The sequence below is a fragment of the Perissodus microlepis genome, chromosome 10 (assembly GCF_051167445.1).
Source record: "Perissodus microlepis isolate ML-2025 ecotype Zambia chromosome 10, ASM5116744v1, whole genome shotgun sequence".
In the NCBI taxonomy this organism is placed as follows: Eukaryota; Metazoa; Chordata; class Actinopteri; order Cichliformes; family Cichlidae; genus Perissodus; species Perissodus microlepis.
Window position 1 is genome coordinate 28,693,073 of NC_140470.1, and position 23,258 is coordinate 28,716,330.

Consider the following 23,258-nt stretch of genomic DNA (forward strand, 5'->3'; position numbering starts at 1 on the left):
TTAATCCTCATTAAAAGCGTGGCAGCCGTGATGAGTTCACTTGGTCATTTCACCCAGAATGCACATTATGCTTGAATAACAGGCGCGTGTCTGATATTTTTTTAACAAAATGGGGACTATTGTAGGACTATGAAAAATGACTTCCTCAAGCAGCACTGAACGTCATGCTGCAATTCTCCGGCAGTTTTGCTCTCACAGTTTGCACCTTGTTTGATTTCCCAGGGGGGCTGAGTGCTTGTTTCGGGAAGCTGGGGCTCCCATCATTCATTCGGGATCATGCTGTCAGATATCTACACATCTAAACACAACAATATGGTGGACTTATATGGTTGTAAGTATTTTCATCCCTTGCCTTTGCACAACAGCAAAGTGAAAGTATAGTATTTTTCTTGTGGAGGAAGAAGTGCGATGTATGAGTAAATATTTTATTCTGTCAAAGAGAAAATGCATTTTTATTTGATTACGTGCAACATCTTTATTTAAATGTGGCAGGTTTTGTTTGACTTTTTGGTCTGAACACTGAAAACTTCACCTTTTAGACATAGAATAGATTTTTAGTTCAAGTCTTCAGAAACTCCTGCAGTAAAGAAGCTTTTCCCCACAGTTCTCAACTAGATTAAGTGATTAAAAGACAAAAATCTGTGAGCATATTTTATCAGGTCGGCAGGGTGGCGCGGCAGTTAGCACAGTCACCTCACAGCCCTTGGTTACAATCTGCCTGTCAGCTGGGGGTTGGAGTTTGCATGTTCTCTGTAGTCCTGAGAGCTTGAAAGGCAAAAAAATTGAAGGAAATCATCCGAGAAGAAGCTTCTTCAGCTCTAAAAACAAATGTTAGAGAGTCCCAAGTATTTAACCTCCAAATTTAACCATTTGGAGATGGTCATTGGCCCTCTATTGGTCATGTGAGTCTGTGACCAACCCATTGGTGAACAGAGGTGGTGACTTAAACCAGCTATAAATCCCATTGCAGTCTTGGGTACTTCAACCCCAATTTAGACCATGCCCGAGATTACCTCAACAGGATGGCGTTAACCCCCTTAACCTGCAGTGAGTTGAATGACACACACCTTTTTTCACACCTTGGCTCATGCGATGACTCACATGATCAAAAGTGAGCTAAAAACCACCTCCAAAGAGAACAGACCCCACTAACTCTGCACCTTTTGTTTTTAACTAAAGATTAGAGGTAAAACATCTTCAAACTTATTTTTTTAAAGCTCTTAAGTTCACAATGACCTGGATTCAAGTCAATTCATTTTTATTTATATAATGCCGAATCACAATAACAGCTGCCTAAAGGGGCTTTATATTGTAAGGTAAAGACCCTACAATGACTGACTGTTTGCCCCAGGTGGTCTGGTTTCGTCCCACAGTCCAAAGGCATCCTTGTTGGCTTAACTGGTGATTCTAAATTGGCCGTAGGTCATCTGTCACTCCGCGTTACCCCTTTGACTGACTGGGTGTACTCTGCCTTTCACCCAAATGACAGCTGGGATAGGCTCCAGCCCAACCATGACCCTAAATTGGATAAGGGGAAGACAACGGATGGATGGACATGCACCTCCCAACACAAAATGTGATTAGGTGGTGATACGTAGTTTAACCAGACCTTGTGATTACTGTATGTCGATACACATTTTCATTTATATTTCTTAACCGTTTCAGCCAGTAAGAATAAATCTATACACACCACTGACAACTTACAACATCTCCAACAGCGAGAGGTCAGGGATGAATAGACAGCTGACAGCGGCGCTTTGGCAGTAATTAATTACCAAGCCCAAGAAAGCACAGTGGGACGTTACCTCATACAGGATTCAGGGTGTGAATACACCATACCCATCAGGCTTTAACAGTCAGTGGGGGTCATTCATGATATCTCCTCTCCACCTCTTCTCTGCCAAATTGAGACTGAAAACCCAGTTTGAAACAGCGAGCAACAGTGTAGGTATATGCTGAAGGTCTACATAGATTCACGGAAACCCACAGTAACATCATGAGTAACTTTAAGCTCCAATCTAGCTGGATATGTTATCCACTCTTATTTCACTGCTTGTCCAGTAAATAAGCGATTTCAACTAAACGCTGGTACAAGGCTGAAACCACACAAGGTACCAGAACAGTCTCCTAAAAATCAATAATCGCACTACTTGTAACCTCAAAACACAAAACGCACAGTTTGTCCTCCAAAATAATCAATGTCTTTAGTGTAGAGAGAGTAGAAAATGTTATCCCAAATGGCAGAAAAAGAAGAAGAAGAAGAAGAAAAAAAATGGTGGAGGAGGACTGTGGCCTCCTCCTTGCAAAGATGAAGCATAGATCTGGACATGTCATTTGCTTGAATTGCGAATGGTGGTGTCAAAGAAGCATGGCGTAGAAACGTATGCCGTGGCGGTCCCCTTGGGCCAATCAGCACGTCTCGGAAAGGCATTCGTGTGCAACAGACAGAAAGCCAGATGAACGAACGGACAGACGACAGCGGGGCAGATAGGGTTCAGTTCATACCCGGCCCAGTTTCTCTGGGGATCAAAAGTGCAACAGTTTCTTCTGTTTCAGAGCTGAGCCGCACTTATAAACTTCATATTCAGAGGACATGGCTTATATTACTACCATCAGTCTGTAGTAACCAAACTACACACCAAAAAAACCCAATAATAATAATAATAATAATAATAATAATAATAATAATAATAATAATAATAATAATAATAATAATAATAATAATACTGACACTGAAAAATCAATTAAGTATAACATCTGAAATAAATCATTTAAAAATCAATTGGAATCACAAGCCAGGCTTTTCTGTCATACAACAATTTAAAATATAATGCTGATAAACACAACCCTTTTTAAATCACCACATAATGGATTTCCAGGAATGCTTCCTCTCACTCTTTGCAAAGTGATAATCAGGGGCGTCACTAAAAGGGGGCCTGACCCCCAATGAATGTCTATGGAGAGAGGAAGCTCTGTCACAAATTAGGCTCATAATAACTAACATTTCACATTTAAGTGGTTTAATTTGATATTTTCTAAATAAAAGGGTCACCTCTGAAATGTGATTGAGATATTTGATGAAAGTCAGATGAAGGACACTGGTAATTCAAATCTAATGATCACAGTGCGCAACAATGTAACAAGTGGTTACCGTTCTGAACAACTAGCTAGTGTGGCTAATATACCTTGTGTAGCTCAAAAACAGAAATTGTGACTTCCACGCTTCATTCTTCAGTACTTAACAGACTTGGATGCTTAATCTTTCTCACCATCTTTGCCCAAAAGGAAGGAAGGAGGCAAAGGTCAACTATTTATAGAGTGGAACTCTTAATTAAATTAGAAAAATAAAATAATCTTGGCCAATGCATTCATCCAATTACCCACAGACTACGTAAAATGACGATGCCACATATTTGACAGACATCCCAAAAGGTTGATTCTGTTCATCTGGATGGAGGGTTTTAAGTGGGAGAAACGTTTCGTCACTCATCCCAGTGACGTCTTCGGTCTCAGCTGAATGCAGGTTTCCCCAAACTTATAAACGGTATATTTGCACAATGACTGAAACCAGCACCACTGACAGAACAATGAGGTCAGTTCCTTGATCATTAATATGCAAATTGTCATGACCCCTGTGTGAGTCAACCTTTTGGGATTTACTTACCTGGATGGTTGAGCATGCATCAAGAGACTTTTTGACAGACAGCGTCTTAGTTCTTTGATTGGGATTGTTGATCGCAAGCTGTATGCGGACCTGACCGCGCCACCCAGGGACACATGGTACTCTCACACACCAACTCCTTCTCAGTCCCAAAGCAAAGCAAGTTTTTAAATTGTCTTTCTAGACAGGAACAAAAAACCATTACTCTGCAATGCCTGAAACTAGCACTGGAAACCATAAGTTCAGTGGAGTTTGAGGAAATGGACCATCTTCATAGACTTGTTTTTTTCTCCTCCTCAGGAATTTGCTGGCCAGGAGAAAAAAAACTAAATAAATGCCGCTTCTAGATGTGATGCCATATTCCCGAATAAGTCGGAGGTCGGTCTGAAATTCTTTGTGGAAGGCCCCCTCAACTCAGATTTGACATTATTTGAGTGAAGTTATCACCAGTGATGATCATCAAAATGCAACACATAATCACAACGAAATCCAGCTTTGGCTAAACTTTCTAAACCATCACTGGATGGTGACTGACCCACGGTGCAGTGTCCTTGTGAAAAGCGCAGGAATTTGTGTTCCATCTGCATTAAAGAAGAAATAAATAAAAACAGAAGATAAGGTTTTTGCTCTGGACAGCTGGGTTTAATGTCTAATTAGTGGAATGAACCCCCTAATCGGTCAGCAACATAGCCCAGCAGTTTGGCAATCATCACAGCGATTCTGGAGGTGGATTGATTTCAGCATCTGGAGGCAGCTGCAGGGACAGCTGATTGGGTTAATAAGAAACACACTGATTATAATGAATGGGTCGTGTCTGTGAACCAGAGGAGGAGTGATGGTTTACTGGACTGCTTAGAAAAATAAAATAAGCCACCTTGGAGGGATTTTATGGATGAAATGGAAAGAATTGAAGCAACCACAGATCATGGTAATGCAGAAGTGTTTGATTTCATGAAGCTCTACTTTAACTCTGTACTATGATAAGAACATGATTAGTGAAATTAAGAGGGAGTCTAATTACCAGAAAATCTGTTAAACATAATAACCATATGATCTCTGTATAGGTTATCCTATAGTCCATAACTGGCTTATCCGATTACAAGGCATTTTACAAGTTAAGGTCGTAAATTACACGGCTTCTCTAGCAAAGATGGTGTTGAAATTTAATTCTAAATTAATATGAGAAAAGCCGTAGCATGACACAAACACTTTCAGAAAGTGGAAAATGCCAGAACGTGGTTGGAATTAAAATAAACCCTCATGTCCGTGTGGCTCTTTTTTCTAGTCAAACACACAGTTTAAATAATTGCACAAGAAAGTGAAATGTTCATCCTGCTGCACTTAGACGTGCTATTAATGAACAAAGTTGGCAAGCACAGGACTTGAGGACCTGTAAATATATCTGTTCCTTAAAAAGCTTTTATGTTCTACCTATAAAAGCTCCATATCCACCAGCCACTTCATTAAGACCCCGACCTGTTCAGCTGATCATGATGCAAATATCTAATCAAAAGAAAGAAATTCACTGCATTTAAACATGCTCAAGGCATCCGAAGTTCAAACTGAGGTGGTGACTTAGAGACTTTGAATGTTAGTGTTGCTCCCACTCCATGGTACTGAAAATGTTATTGGAATATTTTAGTCTAGTACTGTGACAGCACTAAAGCATAGACCCATCCTGGCTTGTGGGGGGAGACCACAAAGAAAGCACATCCTATTCCAGCGATCCCCAACTCCCGGGAGTAGTTTGGTATCGGTCCATGAGAGTTGAGCCTCCGGTGTGAAATTTATGGTTTTAAATCAGTTTTTATCGTTAACTGTTTCCCTGGGTCTTTTCCTGTGTATTATGAAAACAATCTCTTTTTTGGTACTGGTACTGGTTTTATTTTGTTGTATTTATCCTCGACACCTTAAAGGCCAGTCCGTGAAAATATTGTCGAACATAAACCGGTCTGTGGCACAAAAAGGTTGTCTATAAGAGTCACAGGAAAAGGTAGTATCCAGGGCGTGGTAGCATTTACTTCACTAAGCCTGTTGGGTGCTTGGATTCATTCAGTACTTTTATAGGTAAACAGTAACCAAGACAAACTTTTAATTAAAAGACTATTCAGAGCCACCCAACCATTTATATACTGGGCCAACATATTCTGTGTTCACAGGCAGGAGGCCAGTGTTGGCCCAACATGATAATGGTTGGCTATATAAGTGAAACAGCACAGACTTCTCAACCAGCCAGTACTGGCTCATCTTTGCCTCTCTGCTCAGCTAATGTAGTCAGTCTTTGTACCACCTGCCCAGGGAATGCAGATGAACCTTAACTTTCCAACTAATTACAGGATAGTAAGCAATTGCCTGTTTTTCGTCACAAATGAAGAAATAAATATGCAAATAAACACAGGCACAAGTAGATAAAATCATTACACGGCTTTAACTTAGGCCATTAAAAACTGCTCTACATGCCTATAATGTTTTTTTTATAATGGTTTTTTCCTCCACATCAGTGTGATGCAAAGCAAAGCCTCGCTATGCAATAAAATGGATTTCAAGTATTTGAAAATTAGAGTAATGAAGTCTATGTAAAACTTTTAATTGTGTGCACTGTTATCTGCCACTGATAGACTTGTGCATTTAGGCCAAACTCTCCTCCCTCACGTCCTCAGAGATCTCTATGACTAATTCATTATTCTAAGCCTCTTTAAGGTTGGCACTCAAAAGCTGTGTGATCACTGACAGCAGATACAAAGAATTTGGAACTTTATTATTCTTACTCCAATTTTCTCTGGATTTACCAATCAGTTTTCCCCCACTGTGAGAAAATTACACGTGCCTCACTGAGTAATTTAATATGAAAAACAAACACTGGCACTCTTAAACGCTTACAGCTAATGCAGTGCTAAATTGAACCTTTTCAGCCTCCACCTTATCCAAAGCCAAGCACACACTGGGTTGGGAGTGTAGTGAGCTGACTCAACCTCATCCTCATTCCAATCCTTTTTAGAAAATGATGAGATTTTTTTTCTTTTTAGTTTGCCAGAGTAATTTACCCTCATCACATTATATATTTGTGTGTTTTTCCCCCCCACTTGTCTTTTTCTAATTAATTACAAACCAAACAGACCTCTGTGTTCTGATATTCAAAGGGGATATATCATTTCCCTGCCCCAGAGGCGCAAAACAAGTATTATCTGTGAGCTTGGTGGGGCTTTAATCAATGCCAATGACTCGGTGATTATTTGGCCAGCAGCTGAGATTTTAAGCTTCCTATTTTTGGAAGGAAAAAACAAAAAACAAAACAAAACACCTCACCCACTGGAGTTTCTTTTTTTCCCCAAAGACACTTCCGACTTCACCTGGTGGTATAAGTGTTCTTCATCCACGAGTTCACCCAAAGGACTGTTAACCGCTCAATAAAGTCCGTCAACAAGATGAATAAATTGGCAGAGTTCAAGGCTAATTCAATCCTTTTATTTATATCGCAGAAACTCACAACAATGTTTACCTCAGGCCATGATGTGTTTACTCTGAGTCCATACAACATCAGAGAGGATCCCCAAAGATCCAATGACTGAATTAAATTTATCACGGTGATGATTCTAGTAGTTCCCTCCCTAAATGTAAGGAAGAATAATAAGACAACGTTGTTTCCCGACATCAGGTCTGACCATATTGCAAATACCTCATAGTACCATACTCCAACAATAGAGCACGTCACCCTCAGACTGCAGGCTTCCCAGAGTTTCTAAAAGTACAACAGAAGATGGATCTCTGTGCAACCAGCTCCCAGTTTGGGTTCAAGAGACAGATGCCTCTACTTTTGAGATTAGGCTTAAAACTTTTTTTTTTTTTATAAAGTTAGGACAGGATCAGGTGACCCTGAACCAACCCTTAGTTATGCAGCCATACCCTCAGACAGCAGAGGGACTTCCCATGATGCACTGAGGACTTCTCTTCTCACTCCCTGCGCACATTATTAACCTATGTCTATTCTCTCTCTTTAAACATTCCGATTTGTCCCGTTTGTTATCCCTGGTCCCTCCATGCTATTCTTTGCCATCATCTCTTTTCCCCATGATAGATGGCTGCGCCTCACTGAGCCTGGTTTTTCAGGAATTCTCTTCCTGTAAGAAGGATCTTCTCCCTCACCCATGCAAAGTGCTTGCTCCTCGGGGGATTGTGGTTCTGTCTAATATTGTAGGCTCCTCGTGATTCAATAGAAAGTACTTTTAGATGGCCTTTGTTGTGAACTGGTGCTATATAAAAAGGATGATTGAGCCACACTAAGAGAACATCAAAATAAACATGAATGACACAGACCACCATGAAATAACTGAGCCTACTCATCCATCTCCGGCTTACCAGCTTAAACTGGTTTGGCACGGTGCTGACGTCGAATGACTCACTTGTTCTTGTGTTTAGAGTTTGAACTGATGTTTAAAATTCCTTAAAACCAAAAACTGCTGCTCTGTCTTTAAAAATGTATTAACCTTTTCTTTTTGGACAGACTTTGCAGTCATGAGTGGGAGGAAGAGGGGGAGACGATCTATAGATTGCCATTTTATATAGCTTTATATATGTTATGAAACACTCAAAGCACTTTAGACTAGAGCCACATGCACGCATACATTAATACAAGGCTTGCACTTTAGTCTTGCATTAAACTGTGAGCCTTAACATTGGATGAACCAGCCTTGTGTTTCATTTCTTTCAAGCTGTGAACATGATACACAACATTTGTATAGCAGTCACACAGAAAATTGTAAGTACAGTCATTTGGCTTATTATATCATCTTAATCACTGTTGTCAGGAAAAACGTTTGTGTGATGCCACAATGGGTTATTTATTTCCCTCAATAAAAAAGCTGCATCACTTGCAGATACATGAAAGAGAAAGGCCTCGCTCAGATTTCAGCTTCTCTTCTCAGCTAACCGTTGTAGCACAGGCTTTCATGCAGATAAATGTTAGACTTTAAAAAAAACAATCTGCAAGAAGATGAATCTTAAACAAACGCATCGATGCCACCATAGAAATTACTGTGCATTTGTGATGCAACACAACACAAACACTAAGGATAAAATGTAACATCGCAACGTTTTGTTAAGAGGCGCACAGCTGTTTTGAAGACTCTACACACAATTGCACACATGGTGCTCGCATGGCTCCCTTCCATTACAATATTCTGTAGATTGGCACAATATTTTCGCATATTCCTTAATTGCTATCTCTGCTAGCAAATTAACTGAAAGCAAAAATCAATCAATTTCTCATTTTTGCTAAGTGCCCCCCCGAGACCTCTCTCTAATACCTCGCTTTGAGAAATAAAAGATTAAACTTGAGCTAATTGGACAGGTTCTTAATGCACATCATGAGAAGAAGAACGGGATAATGCTATGAGGGCTGCACAGCTTGTTCTGATGCATGTGCTCCTGATTCACATTGAGCAATCAGTCAGGAGAAACATATGCATTTTGCATTGACATTGTCAACTTCATTTTCATCAGGTCAAAAGCCAAGTGGATATATATGATTCAAATTCACCAAAGTGGTTCCTGAAGCAGAATTTGTAAGCATGGAAGATGTGAAAAGTTGACAGGCAGTGGGGAGAACGGCATTAGTAATTTAACATATCTGCTTAAGGACAGGTTTAAGTGCTACAAGTTATTTTTTATTCATCAAAGACAGCAAGTGAGAAATGTTTACTAAAAATGTCTGATCAAAATTCGAGCCTTTGTGGGGAGAAGTTAACCTAACAGGAGTCCGGCAAAAAGCAAAAGCATGAAAGAGCTTGCAGCCTCTATTCTTTGTGTGGATTAAATCCCATTTTATAGGCTTATAGTGAAATTACTAAAATGTCTTTTGGACCTAATATAGCATACAGAGGCTATTATAACAGCCAGGGATTCCTTTTCTCTCACAGAGCCTATGTAACCTAATAAAAGAATTGATTGCTCTGGACATGGCTCAATACGGCGGTAGCTCCAAGGCAGGATAAAAAAAAAAAAAAGATGTTTTCATATACCACAGCAAACACGGTAAAAAAAAAAAAAAGTATGGTCCAACGTCAAGTCAGGCCAAAATCTTTAATTCAGTTAGAGCAGAATAACTGTACCAATGTCATTTTGCAATCTTTCCAGCACCCAATTCTGTTCTGGAAGAGAAGAAAAAAAAAGTATAAATAAATAAATCAATCAGCTTAGAACTTATTTAAGACAGATCTATACGAGCATAGATGGGATTCAGTCTGTTTTCGTGAAATATGGAATCGGTATCGCTTCCAAAAATATCAACAGTGACTGAGCAAAGACTTCCTACCCTTGGGCGAGATTGTCTTCGGGAGTGGAAGACGCCGAGAAGGGTTTCTCTGCGAGTGCTTCAGTCTTTATGAGTCCTGCCATATTTAGATAGAGCTGAATGGGATTTCATGGGGTTCGCGGCTCAAAGTAGACGTCCCATTTCATCGACGTGAAGGGAAAAAAAAAAAAAAAAAACTATTATTGAGAGCGAGTGTGTAATGTGCATGAAACTTAGGTGAATGATATACTTGGAACTGGAAGGTTAATTACTAACGAATTCCTCTAACTGTGGATGTGTCTTGTTGATAAGAGGCAGATACACACAAATAAAAAGAATGCACTTTGTCATTGTTTAGTGTTGTTTTTTTTTTCTGGATTTGAATGCTTTGCGAATATCCAACTGTCACACACAATAAAAAAAAAAAAAAAAAAAAAAAAAAGCAAACAAACAAACAAACAGAGGCCACTTTTTGTCTGGAGACTCGTACACAGCGTGATCACTGAAGTCAGGCAAATCCAGTGCTGTCAGTGTTATGGTGGCCTATTTTGTAAAGCATTTATTTTCCTCTGTTAGATCAATATGACTATGATTTGAACTACATTGTCAACATATCACCACACACTAACCACAAAAGTCCTTGACAGCAAATTGATTTTTCTCTGACTTACATATTGAACACAACTACATGCACAAAAGGCAACACAGAGGCGTAATCTTTTAATCATATTCATGACTTTTGACTCATTTACATTACTTCGTTCCTAAATAATACCAAGAGTTTAAAAGCAGAAAAATTCTCCAATTTTAATTGATGTAAATGCAACAGCTATATGAACTCTGAATAAAGCAGCTTGTTTATCCCGGGGCTGAAGCAAAGGAATGGCAGCACTTTAGCAAAATTAGAAATCATGGCCAAACTCAACCCCAGACTGTCTTTGGAAGTTAATTCAGAGAAATCGTCTTTACACAAGTAAACTGCAACAAAACAGAAAGAAAAGGAACCAGTTCATCAGACAAAGGAGACAGAGGGGGGGAAATGATGGCTCCCTGTCATGTTCAGGAGATGAACAACAGGATCTGACAGCTACAGCTGACATCCTGAGGCAGGTAATACATGCATCACAAAAAAATAACAGAAACATCAATTTTGATTTAGTACAACTTTCACTGTCCACACACATGGATACATATCTCTGACAATGACGTGCGTGAAGTGAACCGAGCACGCCACCTCAATTATAAATAGGGAAAGTATAGTATTTGCAACACATTACATCATCTTAACCTTGTTATGCTATTCTGAAATGATGCGAGACGACCAGCGTGCAGCTAATCTATTCATGCAATTGCAGAAAACAATACTAGATCAGCTTGTGGTGCCAGAACTGTGCAGAAATAAGAGTAACTGCCCTCACGTCCTGAGCAATAAACTTGATGAATCCCGTCATGGTGATATTTTTCTGTCTTTTTAAGAGAGGACGCTTCACATCCAGCCTGGTCGGGGTGTAGCTGCTACTACTGACAGATGAAATCAGTGCTGATAAAGCTGCGGTGCATAATATCAGATTATAAATACATTAAAACATGTTCAAGCCCAAGACATTTTTACATAACATACCTTTTTAGTTCAGACTAAGCATTGATTTAACCATTTAGGAAATATATTCAGTTTTATGAATGAGCCAAATGCTGCAAAACTGACCAGGCAGAACGTGGAAATGGACAATAACCCAAAGCGCATCACAACAACAATCCAGGAGTCTCTCATGGCAAAGAAAAGGAATTCAAGTCAGTCAGTAGAGTGCATTTTTCAGTTACTGAATACAGAAAGACCCCAAAACAATAAGCAACTGAAGGCGGCTGCAGGAAAGGCCTAGCAGTGCTTTTGAAGGGCAGAAACAGCATTTTAATGATGATCAAGGATTCAGGCGGTCACTGACTGCAAAGAATTTTCACCTAAATATTAAAAAGCAATCCTTTTATTTTAAATTATGCTACTTTGTTCAATTACTTCAACCTCAGGGAAAAAAAATGGCAGACTATGTATAATTTGAAAAACAGTTTAATTACCAAACAGTTAATGCAATATTTTATTTAAACCCTTTGAATTAAACATTAGAGTTTGCACTTCAATCACAATTCGGTTGTTTGGTTTGAAATCCACTGTGATGGAACACAGAAGCAAAACTACACAAGTGTCGCTGTCCATATAATTATGGACCCAAGGGTGCAGTATATTAATTGCCTAATCACTGTCACAACAGTCTAATTTTAAGCATAACTAATACCGCAGTGATGTTATTTTTAAAAAGGAAAAGTAGGCTAACTCCAATAAAAGTTGGTATGGTCATATTCAAACTTGAAATTAGTTCAGTCAACCTAAAATTTTAAAAAAAAAAAATGCATCACAGCAAAATTTCGCTTTTTGCTAATAAAAGTGACAGTTTAAGGATTCACTGTACTGTTTGCAGAACATGATGTCACTTTGACAACGTCTGCTTCTAAAGGGCAACGCTGCCGCTACACGTCCCATGTATAATTACCAGTAAGAGACAAGAGAAGCTGTCTGTGGCTTGTATTTGCTCTGTCTTATAGGACATCATCTAACAAGACATTGACAATTTTACCAACTTTCTCCAGAGAAATAATTGTCAAAGTCAAACAACGAGACCAATCTACAGGAACATATTTAAACACGCTTTTCCCTTCTGCCTTAATGACAACGAGAAACCAGGGTGAACTTAATTTAACTTAGTCAAGTCAGTGTGGATCAACTGCAGCAGGAAAAGCAATCCCACAGCTGAAAACAATATAGTGCAGAGAAAGAATTAAGTGTTGGCTGGTTGTAGAGGAGGAAGCTGAGGTTGGTTGCCAGACTGGAGCGTTCATCTCTGAGTCCTTTAGCAGATTTGTAGCACTGGGAAATCAGTGTGGGGAAGAGAGCAGATAGTGCAAGATGTGCTGAAAGCTGAAAATCTGGTCATATTTCTCCCGCTGCACTGACTGCACACAAATGGTTCACACCGAGTCCACGGAGACAAACTGCTGATATGCAAAGCAGGCCACCAATACTCCTACACCGGATGTTTTTTGACTTTGTTTAACTATCTGCCATTCTAATGTGGCACAAGATACACATTTATGTCCAACAACGCTCGTAGAATATTACCCGTTATATCAATTGCCATTATTACCTGTTCATATTTACCCTTTTACATTCAACCCTACCTGCAAACTACCCAAGAGTTGTTACATTTTCACAAACGTGGACCAGCACACTGAAAAAAAAAAATGACACACTGCATATATCTACATATCTGTTTGAGTACTCAAAGAAACAACAGAGCAGAGTCAGTCTCCCCTCTAATTTCAGGTGGATGAAAAATACTTTCGTCACACTTCGAGTCAGCCAGTGAGTTCAACTCAAATATCTTCACCCGTCTCTCTTCTGTTTGGTTCAGCTGCACAAGGGAGGAAGGACCTTTTTTCTGATTACATTTTTTCCCTTTGGTTTCTAGGGGAGCGCTGCTGGGATCTGAGAAAACTGAATCACTACAACGGTCTCCTACAGGCTAAGATACACCAGCAGTCAGGCGATCAGACCATCAAAATGATACTTTAGTGCAATTATTTAGACTAGTTTACCTCGAAATAGAACCGAGTTGGTCGATAACAATAATCGCCTGTTTGGGAAAACGCAGACGCAAAAGCGGTCAAAATTCAGCTCGTAAACTGTGATAATACAGTGTAATACTTTTGTGTCGGTTGTGCATCTCCATTCATTTAACGCTCACCAATACAGCACCATTAACTAAACCTAAAACAAAGTAAGAAAAACAACAACAACAAAAAAAAACTCAGGGTTTCTGCTTGATAAGGTAATCTAGGGCAAGCTAATTTGATGACTGCTGCCTTATAAGTGTGACTGATCATCAGTTTCCCAGTAAACAAAAGCTGACAGCCTCATACGGAGAGCTATAAGGAGTGTTAGGAGTGTGAGGTTGTACAATCCTGGCTGCAAGGCATCAAACACTCTGTACAACAGGGGGAGGTCTGACCCTCTCTTGTGAACATATGTCATGTGCCACATGTGGACATGATGCGACTTACCATTTCTGCATTCCATGTAGTCCTCTTAGAGAAATTAAAGGGGCCACTTTCAGTGTAACCTTTTCTTCATTCAGAAAGCTCATTCTCTTTCACCGTGTCAGGGGACACAACTTATTAAATGTGAGCTATATTGCCGTGTCAAGACGACCAGAATTAGAGGAAAATGATTATACCCCTGTAACACCACAGAAGGAGCATGTCACAGTGGGTGCCATCATATCTAGACAATAAAACCGGATAAAGGTGTTAAGTAAAGCCCAGCTGGTGGCAGGGCTAACGTCTTTCCCAGAGGGTGTCCAAGAAGTGGCCATTCCTCCTTAGCGGTGACAAGATCTATCGCTGTGCATCTCAATCCATTTCTGCAAGGAAATGTAAAAATCTAGGTGGTAACATTTTGCCAAGCGTGACTCACAATACCACGGGAAGCAAAGCAAGCCATTTTAAATCAAAGGCGCTGCAGAATCGTGGAGATGCGCACGAGGCGCCGTGCACGAGAACTCGTTTTAGACCAAACATATGTGATCGCCTAATGCAGAAGACTGATTGCTTCCCTGCTGAGTATAAAAAGAGAGCTGGAAGATGTTCATGCAAGTGCTCGTATCCCCAGCTGTCCTGCAGGGAAATATTAAATTGCTTGCGGTTACAAAGACACTGAGTAAATGACATGGGTAAATTTTACGCGGCCTTTGTCTGGTGCAAAGTTTAGAATTTCTGGAAAAATAAAAGCACTGGAGTGCTACCTGATCTGTATCTACACGTGCACACAATACGACAGTGATCACCTGACACTGATGAATGAATAACTGCCTCGTGCGGTCCAATTATTCTATACGTCCTCGTTGGACTCGAATCATACATCAAGCCAAGCAGGTGGTGGATGATTTCTGACAGAAATTTCCCTTTAATTATTTTTTATTTTTTTCAAATTGAATCAAAAAGAATAAACATCTTTCACACAGCAATGCTTAATAAAGAAAAAACAGATGGGCTGCATTTATGGACTGGAAAACAGTTAACGTTGTCTCACGATACACAAACTATTTCAGACAGAAGGATTTTTTTTGGACTCTGGATGCTGTGAGATTTAAGTAAGCGGGGGAAAGTTTTGTATCCAAATGTCTGCAAAGACATGCAAAAAAAAAAAAAAAAAAAAAAAAAAAAAAATCTAAAAACTATAAAATGTTCAAGGACAAACGACCATTGGTACAGACTGTTTATAAAGGCTGGATGTACTTAGCACGTCATCAATCATTGTTCTCAAGCATGAGAGGCGGATTTGACAAAGAAACTTAGGACACTGGGTGCTCATCCAACAGTGCCTTGGTAATCGCAAAGTAGTCGCACCCTAAAGCATACCCAGATGTTACAAAACAGAGGTCAGGCTGTAATAACTAAGACTTGAACCTAACAACTGAGGCCATAAACTCATTAGGAAAGTGTTTACTGAGGTTAGAGATCAAGTGAGCAGTAGGGTCGCTTTCTCAAGGCTCCGACATGGTCCGTCAGTGGTCCTACGCGCAGCTCTCCAGTGTTGCAGCTGTTTACCGTCACCGGGGGGCAGTGTCCCAAACAATCAGTCTAGGCTACTCTTGCTTGTGCCGCTGTTGGTCCATCAACCAATTGTGGAGAGAGGTCATGATTAGGAATGGGTATCGTTTAGGTTTTATCCAATACCAGTACCAAACCGGTACTTTTGAAACAGTGCCGGTGCTTAAACGGTGCTCGAACTGGTGCTTAAAGAATGAAGAACACAAACTTTGTCCAAAAACCTCTCATGTTTAGCTGTTTTCCACTTTTTCTTTGGTCATTTTAGCCTTTTTGGCCAGGGTGAAGGGAGTATCTGCCATCAAACAAGAAGACAGCCGCATGTAACTACGACGGTGTTTGCTAGTTCACCTTACGTGCATTAATGTAATAACGTGGTTAGCCTACTCAACGTAAATTACACACGAACAACATTAAGCTACTCACCCAGAGAAGAACGGCTGCTGCTGCCATCATCATCCGTCATCATTTTTGCTACACTAGCAGGGCTAGGAGCCAGGACTCTACTCTTCGGGTTTTTGGGGGATGTTGCTAACTCCGGGACCGATAACAGGCAACCCACCCGCAGTAGATGTGCTCGGCCTTGCAGCAAGCTATCAAATACGGTGCATTTCTCTGCTTTTAAAAAAACGCTATGCATCGCCGGGTGTTTCATCGGATTCGAGGAGTTACCTCCTTTGCACAGTATCACCTTAAAGCACTTGTTGCGGGCTGCTGAGTTAGCATCTTTTGCTGTGAAGTACAGCAAGACTTTGACCGCTTCGCTTTGGGAATTTTTAATCTGTAGCTCTGCTCTAAAAGAACGTACGTACCTGGGCCCGCCTACTACGCTTGCAAAGGTAAAATGATTGTCTGGAATCCAAAGTGTATGACATCTCAGGAAAAAAAAAAAAAAAAAAAAAAAAAAAAAGCACTGAAATGTGCGCTGCTTTTCGGTCTGGTTACTACCGTTTATGTCAGAACCGGTGCCATCATGGCACCGGATACGGGTACCCATCCCTAGGCATGATGCACACAGAGCTTAAGTGAAAGAGTTATGAAAACAAAAACGGGGGGCTGGTTTAGCTCACTGGGTTGAGTAGGTGACCTATATAGATAAAACTGTTGTAGAGGTCTTGGTTTGAATCCATGTCGAGTATGTTTGCAGTGTTTTCCTGTCTTCTTCATACAATCCTGTCTCAATAAAGGCTAAAAAGCCAAATATTATATATAGTGTCCACTGGAGTGACTGTGTGGGCTTCTAAAGCTGTATTTCTTTGTTCATTAACGTCACACACACACACACACACACACACTCTCTCTCTCTCTCTATGTGCTGTTGGAAAGCTGCATGCTAGCATATTTGTGCTGGTTGCATACCCCCTTTACATGAGCAATTACCTGGACACAAATATGTTATCATAAACCATGTTTTATATGTGCAGTGTGTATATGATGCATGTATGCTATTCACTGTCAGAAAACTTGGCTTTTTGCAGATAGAAAATGGACTCGAGGGAAACCTGAACACAAAAAAAAAAATAAAAAATAAAAATAAAAATTGAGGAATTTACCCTTAGCAAAAGAAACAAGTACATTCACCAGATTCAACCATTTAAAAGTTCAAAGAAGGTCTGACAAAATGGGTTACTGTATAGCATACAAATACTCTACTTTTTTCCCCTGCAGGAAGTGCCCACAAACCCTGAAGCCCTTGGTAAAGGTCTTGCACATCCCACTACATCTGGGAGAGTCAGTCCTTCATAAAAAGGTCCATTTCACTGCTGATAGAGGACAACGTCCTTAGAATTCACAACAGCCACTGCACACTCCACAACGCCTCAGAAACAAGAGCTTGGAAAACACAGCTCAGAAAATCGAAGGGATTCAAGCATAGCTGGGTTTCGAAGATTTTGTTTGCTTTTTGTTTTTTAATCCATTTACGATTCAGAGAAATTCAGTTTTGGCTTGTTCCAACAATTAAATGCAGAAAAATCAATTTTAACTGAATGACATGCCCACCTGCAAAAACCTGCGACAGTAATTGTGGAACGAGACTGCAAGTAAACCAAGGAGCCGTCTTTCCAGTAACAGTTTCTCTTACTGTTCGTTGCCCTGCTGTTCCGAGTGCACAGATTGGTTTTAGCCTCGAGCCCAACTGTCACTGAAATGAAAAAAAAGTATTAAACTGTGCCATGCTCCACATGGATTTACCATTACCATCATCTAATGCTGACGGCAAACGCCATTAAAAAAATAATAATAATAATAAAAATATATAAACCATATGCTTTATGGTGTAAAAAGTGACAGGTACACAAACAATTCAACATCACCTTGATGGGAGCAAAAGCAGAATAACTAAACAGCGCCGCTGACTCATTTGCAGTCACAGAGTGTTAATGGCTATGGATATGCACCTCCTGCATGTATGCCTGTGTTTTTCCACACAAAAGGATGGAAAACAGGAAACCTCTTCAAACACAGCAACAGGGCAAAAAAAAGGCTTCATTTCAACACATGTAAATCAATTAGGCTGGAACATGAGAGCTGGTGTGTCACACTGCCGCTTTGTCTGCTCTCTGTCCAGTGTCTACTCTCAGAGATAGGCTGGGAATGCTGCCAGCTACATCCAAACTATGACTGGGCAAACAGTGCTCCCACATCCACGCTATGCTGCTGACTGCAGACGTAGCCCCGAGTAATCAGTGGCACATTTAATGTAACAGCTAGTCACCATCTATTCTACCCACTTATCAGAGTTCACCAGTCTTTTTGGATTTCATCCAGAAAGCTGTTCAGCCCAGGTGGTAAGACATCCAGGTCTCACGATCAATTAACATAGTAGATAACTGCCTAAACACCAGCTAAATGTATAACACACTGCCACAGCTGTGTTTCAGTGAAGGAAGAAGTCAATTTGAGGATCAATAGAAACATTTGCTCAACATTGCTTTTTAGATTTCAAAAATTAAACAGTTAAGAAAATAATCAGAAGTTGCCTCCAAAGAAACTGTATAAATGTTTCCCCTGATTTACTGCTATGTTAGAAATATGTTTTTTCATATGTATGTGGGCGGAGTTCCATATTATATCAGTTAAAATGTGTTAAGTATCAAACTTTTTTTTTTTTGTTTTTTTTTTTGTTTTGTTTTTTTAAACCTAACAAGTTTATTCCTGTTAAAAGGGAGTTTTTCCTTCCCACTGTCACCACAGTGCTTGCTCATACGGAGTAATATGATTGTTGGGTTTTATCTCAGTATGTGTTATTGTAGTACTTTTGCTTAGTTGTGTTATGGTTGCGTTAGTTTCCTCTCTTCTCCATGTGCAAAGCCTCTCCCTGCACACCAAACCAAATTTTACTTTCTTCCATAAAAGATAATTTTACTTTTTGCAATTTACCGAAAGAAGCCTCCTGACTTTACTGGAAGTGCAATAAGAGCTTCACAATAGCTAATCTGTCTAAAATGACAGAGGATAACGACTCTTTCAGATCAGACTTAAAAGAAAGACAGAAGCTGACAGCTAAAAGCACTGACATTGTCATCCTCACATCCCCATAGCCCACCCACTAATAAAAAAAAGAAGTCAATCTTGGAGAAACAATGCCCACAAAAGCACTTCAAACACCACCCTGCCCTAGATTAGACCTCGATTCTGATGCCCTATTATTTCACCGGAGCATACCATTTCACAAGAAGTAGCCAGAAAACTTTTTTTGAACAGCTCTTATCAGTGAACATGCCTAGCTCAAGTGTCCTTGAAAAACCTTAATCCCCATCAGCTCTGGGAATGCTGCTCGGCACATGACCTCTGACCTTCCTGAGGAGGGGGTACGGTGAAGGAAAACAACTGAACAATCACAACGGCATCTCAAAACGAAAGAAGGAAAAAAATATCCTAGTGAGGGCTTTATTCCATCAACTGCAAAGGGGGGAAATAATCTTTAGCGTGTTTACAACATTGTGTGCCAGCCAATATATATGAAAATACAAATTCAAGGTGAGAAGAATGAGAAATAATAGATTCATTACAGCACTGGATTTTCCCCAGAACGGTCTTAAAGTCCATGATATTGCTTTTTCACACCTGGGGATTTGCCTGCTTAGCTCTTCATCCAGCAGGTCTATTGCATTTCTCTTGAGGTATTCTTACAAAATTGTTTATTTAGCATGAGAGTGACAAGGAGGGAGAGGTTTAAAGTGCCGGGATGAGCGCAGGAGGAAAGCTTCCGTGTACAAGTGTGAGAGCGACTTGATGTCTCCGAGGCCAAGAGACTCTGAAACCATCCTTAGGGGGCAGCCGTCCACGCGCCAAATCTGTCCCTGCACTTGCTTTCAACAGCAGCGCCTTTATTGTTCAGGAAGGTGGGCACCCTCCCCACCCCTGCACTAAGCAACGCTGACCACAGGCGTTAGTGGGATTTGTGTAGGCACGCTATTGCAGCATAGAGCACGCTGGCTTTACAGCCTTGGTGAAGCCATCATAGAGAATATATGCTTTAGTGCACACGTAGGCGTTTCTTTTGTGTGGTAATGAAACTGAGGCAAGACTTGGTGAAAATGAGTAGGAGAGGGGAGATACTGTGCAAGATGTCTGAAAGGAAGCAAGAGGTGGTTACGCACTGAACATGGAAGGAAAACTGCACTCCGTCTCCATTCGGCTTACTGGGGTGAAGCACAGAAGAGTCCTAATCTGGGTCTAAATATAAGCACCTTTTAAATGTGCCTGCAAATGAATAAACAGAAACTGCACTGCAAGTTGCTCGTCCTGGGGTTGCCTCCCAGCAACACACTTAATCCACGCATTGCAATGTCACACTTTGCTTACTGCTGGAAACAGTCCTGCACCCCTGCTGCTGCTGCATCAGTAAAAAAAAAAAATAAAGAGTTGGATATTAAAGGAGGATTAGTGTTTTGGAGTCCAACTAGATCACTGGGACATGTCAGGAAATCATCTTTGAGGATGCTTGATTTAGATTTCATCAGCACATGTAGAACACACTGTATCTGTGTAACTGTGTATCTGCTGTGTAACACACCGTGACTTTGTTCACAAGCAGCAGATGAAATCAGTTCTCCAATATGTTGCGAGTCCTCGAACATAAGCAACTCTAACCTGATGTGGAGTGGGTATTTTGGCCTTTTTCTCAGCTCTCTATAGCGTTTGAAGTGTGGCTTTTTTCATGCTTTTGTGACTGTGATGATCATGAGAGTTAATTACATCCGCAGTGCTTTTTTATTCCAATTAAAGTATCTGGTTTGATGGTGTGCCTGCCATTCTCCTCTGGAAAAATAAAAAGAAAAAGAGTTACCTAAGAGGGGAAAACAGACCAGGAGTGAAGCCACTGTTGAATTTCTTCAGAAATGTGTAACAGGAGTATGATTGTTTGTGTTTAGTGGTGAGTGTGAGTGTGAGTGTGTTTGGGGAGGGTCAGTCATTTAAAAAAAAAAATAATAATTATAATTTACAAGAGCAACTGCCTCTGCGGTGGCATGTTTCAGAAATTTAGGGCCATTGCTTTCTATGCAACATGATTATGATCCTGGAACCTTGTTGGCGGGTGTGTGTTTTGAAGGGGGGGCAGGAGAGGAGGGGAGGGGGAGGAGGGGAGGAGGTAGAAGGGGTACTCACCACATGAAAGCGCCGCCACACAGATGAAGAGAGTCCATCTGAAATCCCGTACACCTGACATGGTAGAAATCCCTGCAGGAGGATGTTAAATCCCAGCTGTTGCAGTAGCCGATTGAGGGTAAATAAACCTCTCTGCAGGTGTTAGCCTCCACACGACGCTGTTGCAGTTCTTCGAGGGTCTTAAGTTGGATAATGCGCAATAGACAGAAATGCAACTGCACGAGTGTCTGAGCGGCAGTGAGTCCGATGTAAATTGGAGGTCTTCAGAAGCAGAAATGTTACTGGCCAGTCTTCTCAGAGTCTTTGCGAGCAGCGAACCTAGGGCACGGCAAAACGGCGTCTTCTCCAGGCAACGCAGAGCGTTTCCCCCACATCAGAGAGCAAAAAGTTCCAACTATCCTGATCCAACCCGGGCAGCAGGGAGGGAAAAAAAAACAGTGTTCCACAAACGGACACGAGTCCTTGCGCGACACTCGATAAATGGCCCCTCACAAAAAAATATTATAAATCAATGGACATCAGTGGAGAGGTTACGCGCGCCCTGGCTGGAACCACGGGGATGCTGCACGCGTTCTCCAAAAAGGATCAGACTTGTCTGAGCAACAAACAGCAGGGAAAGAGCAGCAGAGTGTCCCTGTGAGGTTAGTCATTCTCCAATTAAAAATTCAAACATGAAATTCCTTGCGCAAATCATGGAAACAGTGTAGAGAGGGGAGGAAAACAACAAAAAAGAGGCATCCGACGGATCCGCACCGTTCTGGCTCAGCTGACACTGACTTCTTCTGCTTTTATTCAACGTCCACAGCCGAGAGAAAAAGGTGGGAATGCATTCTGAGCCGTGGAAGGTGAAATTACAGCTCTAATCAAGCCGAAAAGGTCCGAGTTGGCCGCAAAGACCCGCTTTCCACCCTCCCCTCCCGCTCCAGCTCCCTCACGTTTCCAGTAGTTCACCTACCGCAGCGCGATGCGACGGGAATCATCACGCGTCCGCTGATTTAAAAAAAGAAAACAAAGAAGGGCACAAATATCCAGAAAGCTGACACTTTTTAAAAATCGAGTTACTTTGTGATGTTAAGACCGAGAGCCTGAGCGGAGCATCGTCAGTGCCGCTTACCGGGAGTCTGAAACAGAGCCAAGTCCGAAGAAGTCTCCAGTTTGGTGTGTAATTTGTCACCCGGCTTGAGCGCACCTTTCTCAGGTGTTCCTCCGGCAGAAGCAGCTGCTGTGCCCGCTGTCCTCCCCTCAGCAGCCCCGTTCTGGGATTTTAAGTCCGCTCCAAACTAAACGTGCTCACCTTAAAATGTCCAGAGTCGCAGCTCCCGGTCATCAAGCCCGCTGTGGGGTAGTAGACGTGTCCGGAAGTTCCTTTCAAAATAAAATAAATTAGCCTACGTTTAATTCTTATTTTAAGCGATCTGCTAAATTGAGTCTTATTACTCATTTCCAGTGGCTTAATAAAAAAACCGCACCGAATATGACCAGCTTTGACAATACAGTGATGACATCATTTAACCCTTAAAAACGTCACACCCCTTTTTTAATGACGCTGAACGAATATCTGGAATGAAAGAGTTCATACCGAAATGAAACCGGTGACAGGGCAGAAGCTGTTAACTTGAGTGTCATCCCTGCCACTCCTCACCTGACCTAAGAGCAGCTAAATGTGTCACAATTAAACCCAGTTTCAAACGGAATTTAATGGATACACGCGTGTTTTCCAGGTCGACCCGTGGGCTTTAGTTTAGTCTCAGCGTTCAGTTAGTCGCTCCTAAACGTTATCCTCTTGGCTTTTATCTTAAAACGCCACACCGAACACTTCCGGTGTGGGCCACGTTAGACGTAGTGAACTTGACTTTGTTCAAATCTGGTATCACAGACGAAAATTAATCACGTGAGTGTCTCCACACTCCTCCTCTTCATCCGAAGGGGAAAGTATCCTCCCGAAGAAAGAGCCGTCCTCACTCCTGCCTAGTCATGGCCTCACTTTGTGCTTTTGTTTCTGCGTGGATTCTGCTTCACCCCTTGCAGGTTTACATC

The 23,258-nt window shown here is 41.1% G+C and overlaps 1 protein-coding gene and 1 long non-coding RNA gene across 3 annotated transcripts in view; both read right to left on the reverse strand.

Moving 5' to 3' along the window:
• Positions 1-22,559, reverse strand: part of tmem132e (transmembrane protein 132E) — a 426,449-nt gene extending 403,890 nt beyond the window's left edge. The window contains exons 1-2 of one of the 2 annotated variants that reach the window (XM_084940923.1): positions 21,222-22,559; positions 17,610-17,751 (exon numbers count right to left, since the gene is read on the reverse strand). Coding sequence is in view for 1 of the 2 variants with exons in the window: in XM_084940922.1 (XP_084797048.1) it covers positions 21,222-21,282 (61 nt within the window). In the remaining variant the exon portion in view is untranslated. The remainder of the gene's footprint in view (positions 1-17,609; positions 17,752-21,221) is intronic. The other variant, XM_084940922.1, reaches the window with a different exon arrangement.
• On the reverse strand, positions 7,113-17,603 carry LOC146379622 (uncharacterized). The gene is made up of 2 exons (XR_014801447.1): positions 9,972-17,603; positions 7,113-9,807 (listed from the first exon to the last, which is right to left on the reverse strand). It is a non-coding gene; the product is annotated as an uncharacterized LOC146379622 (long non-coding RNA).
• Positions 22,560-23,258: the final 699 nt, after the last annotated feature.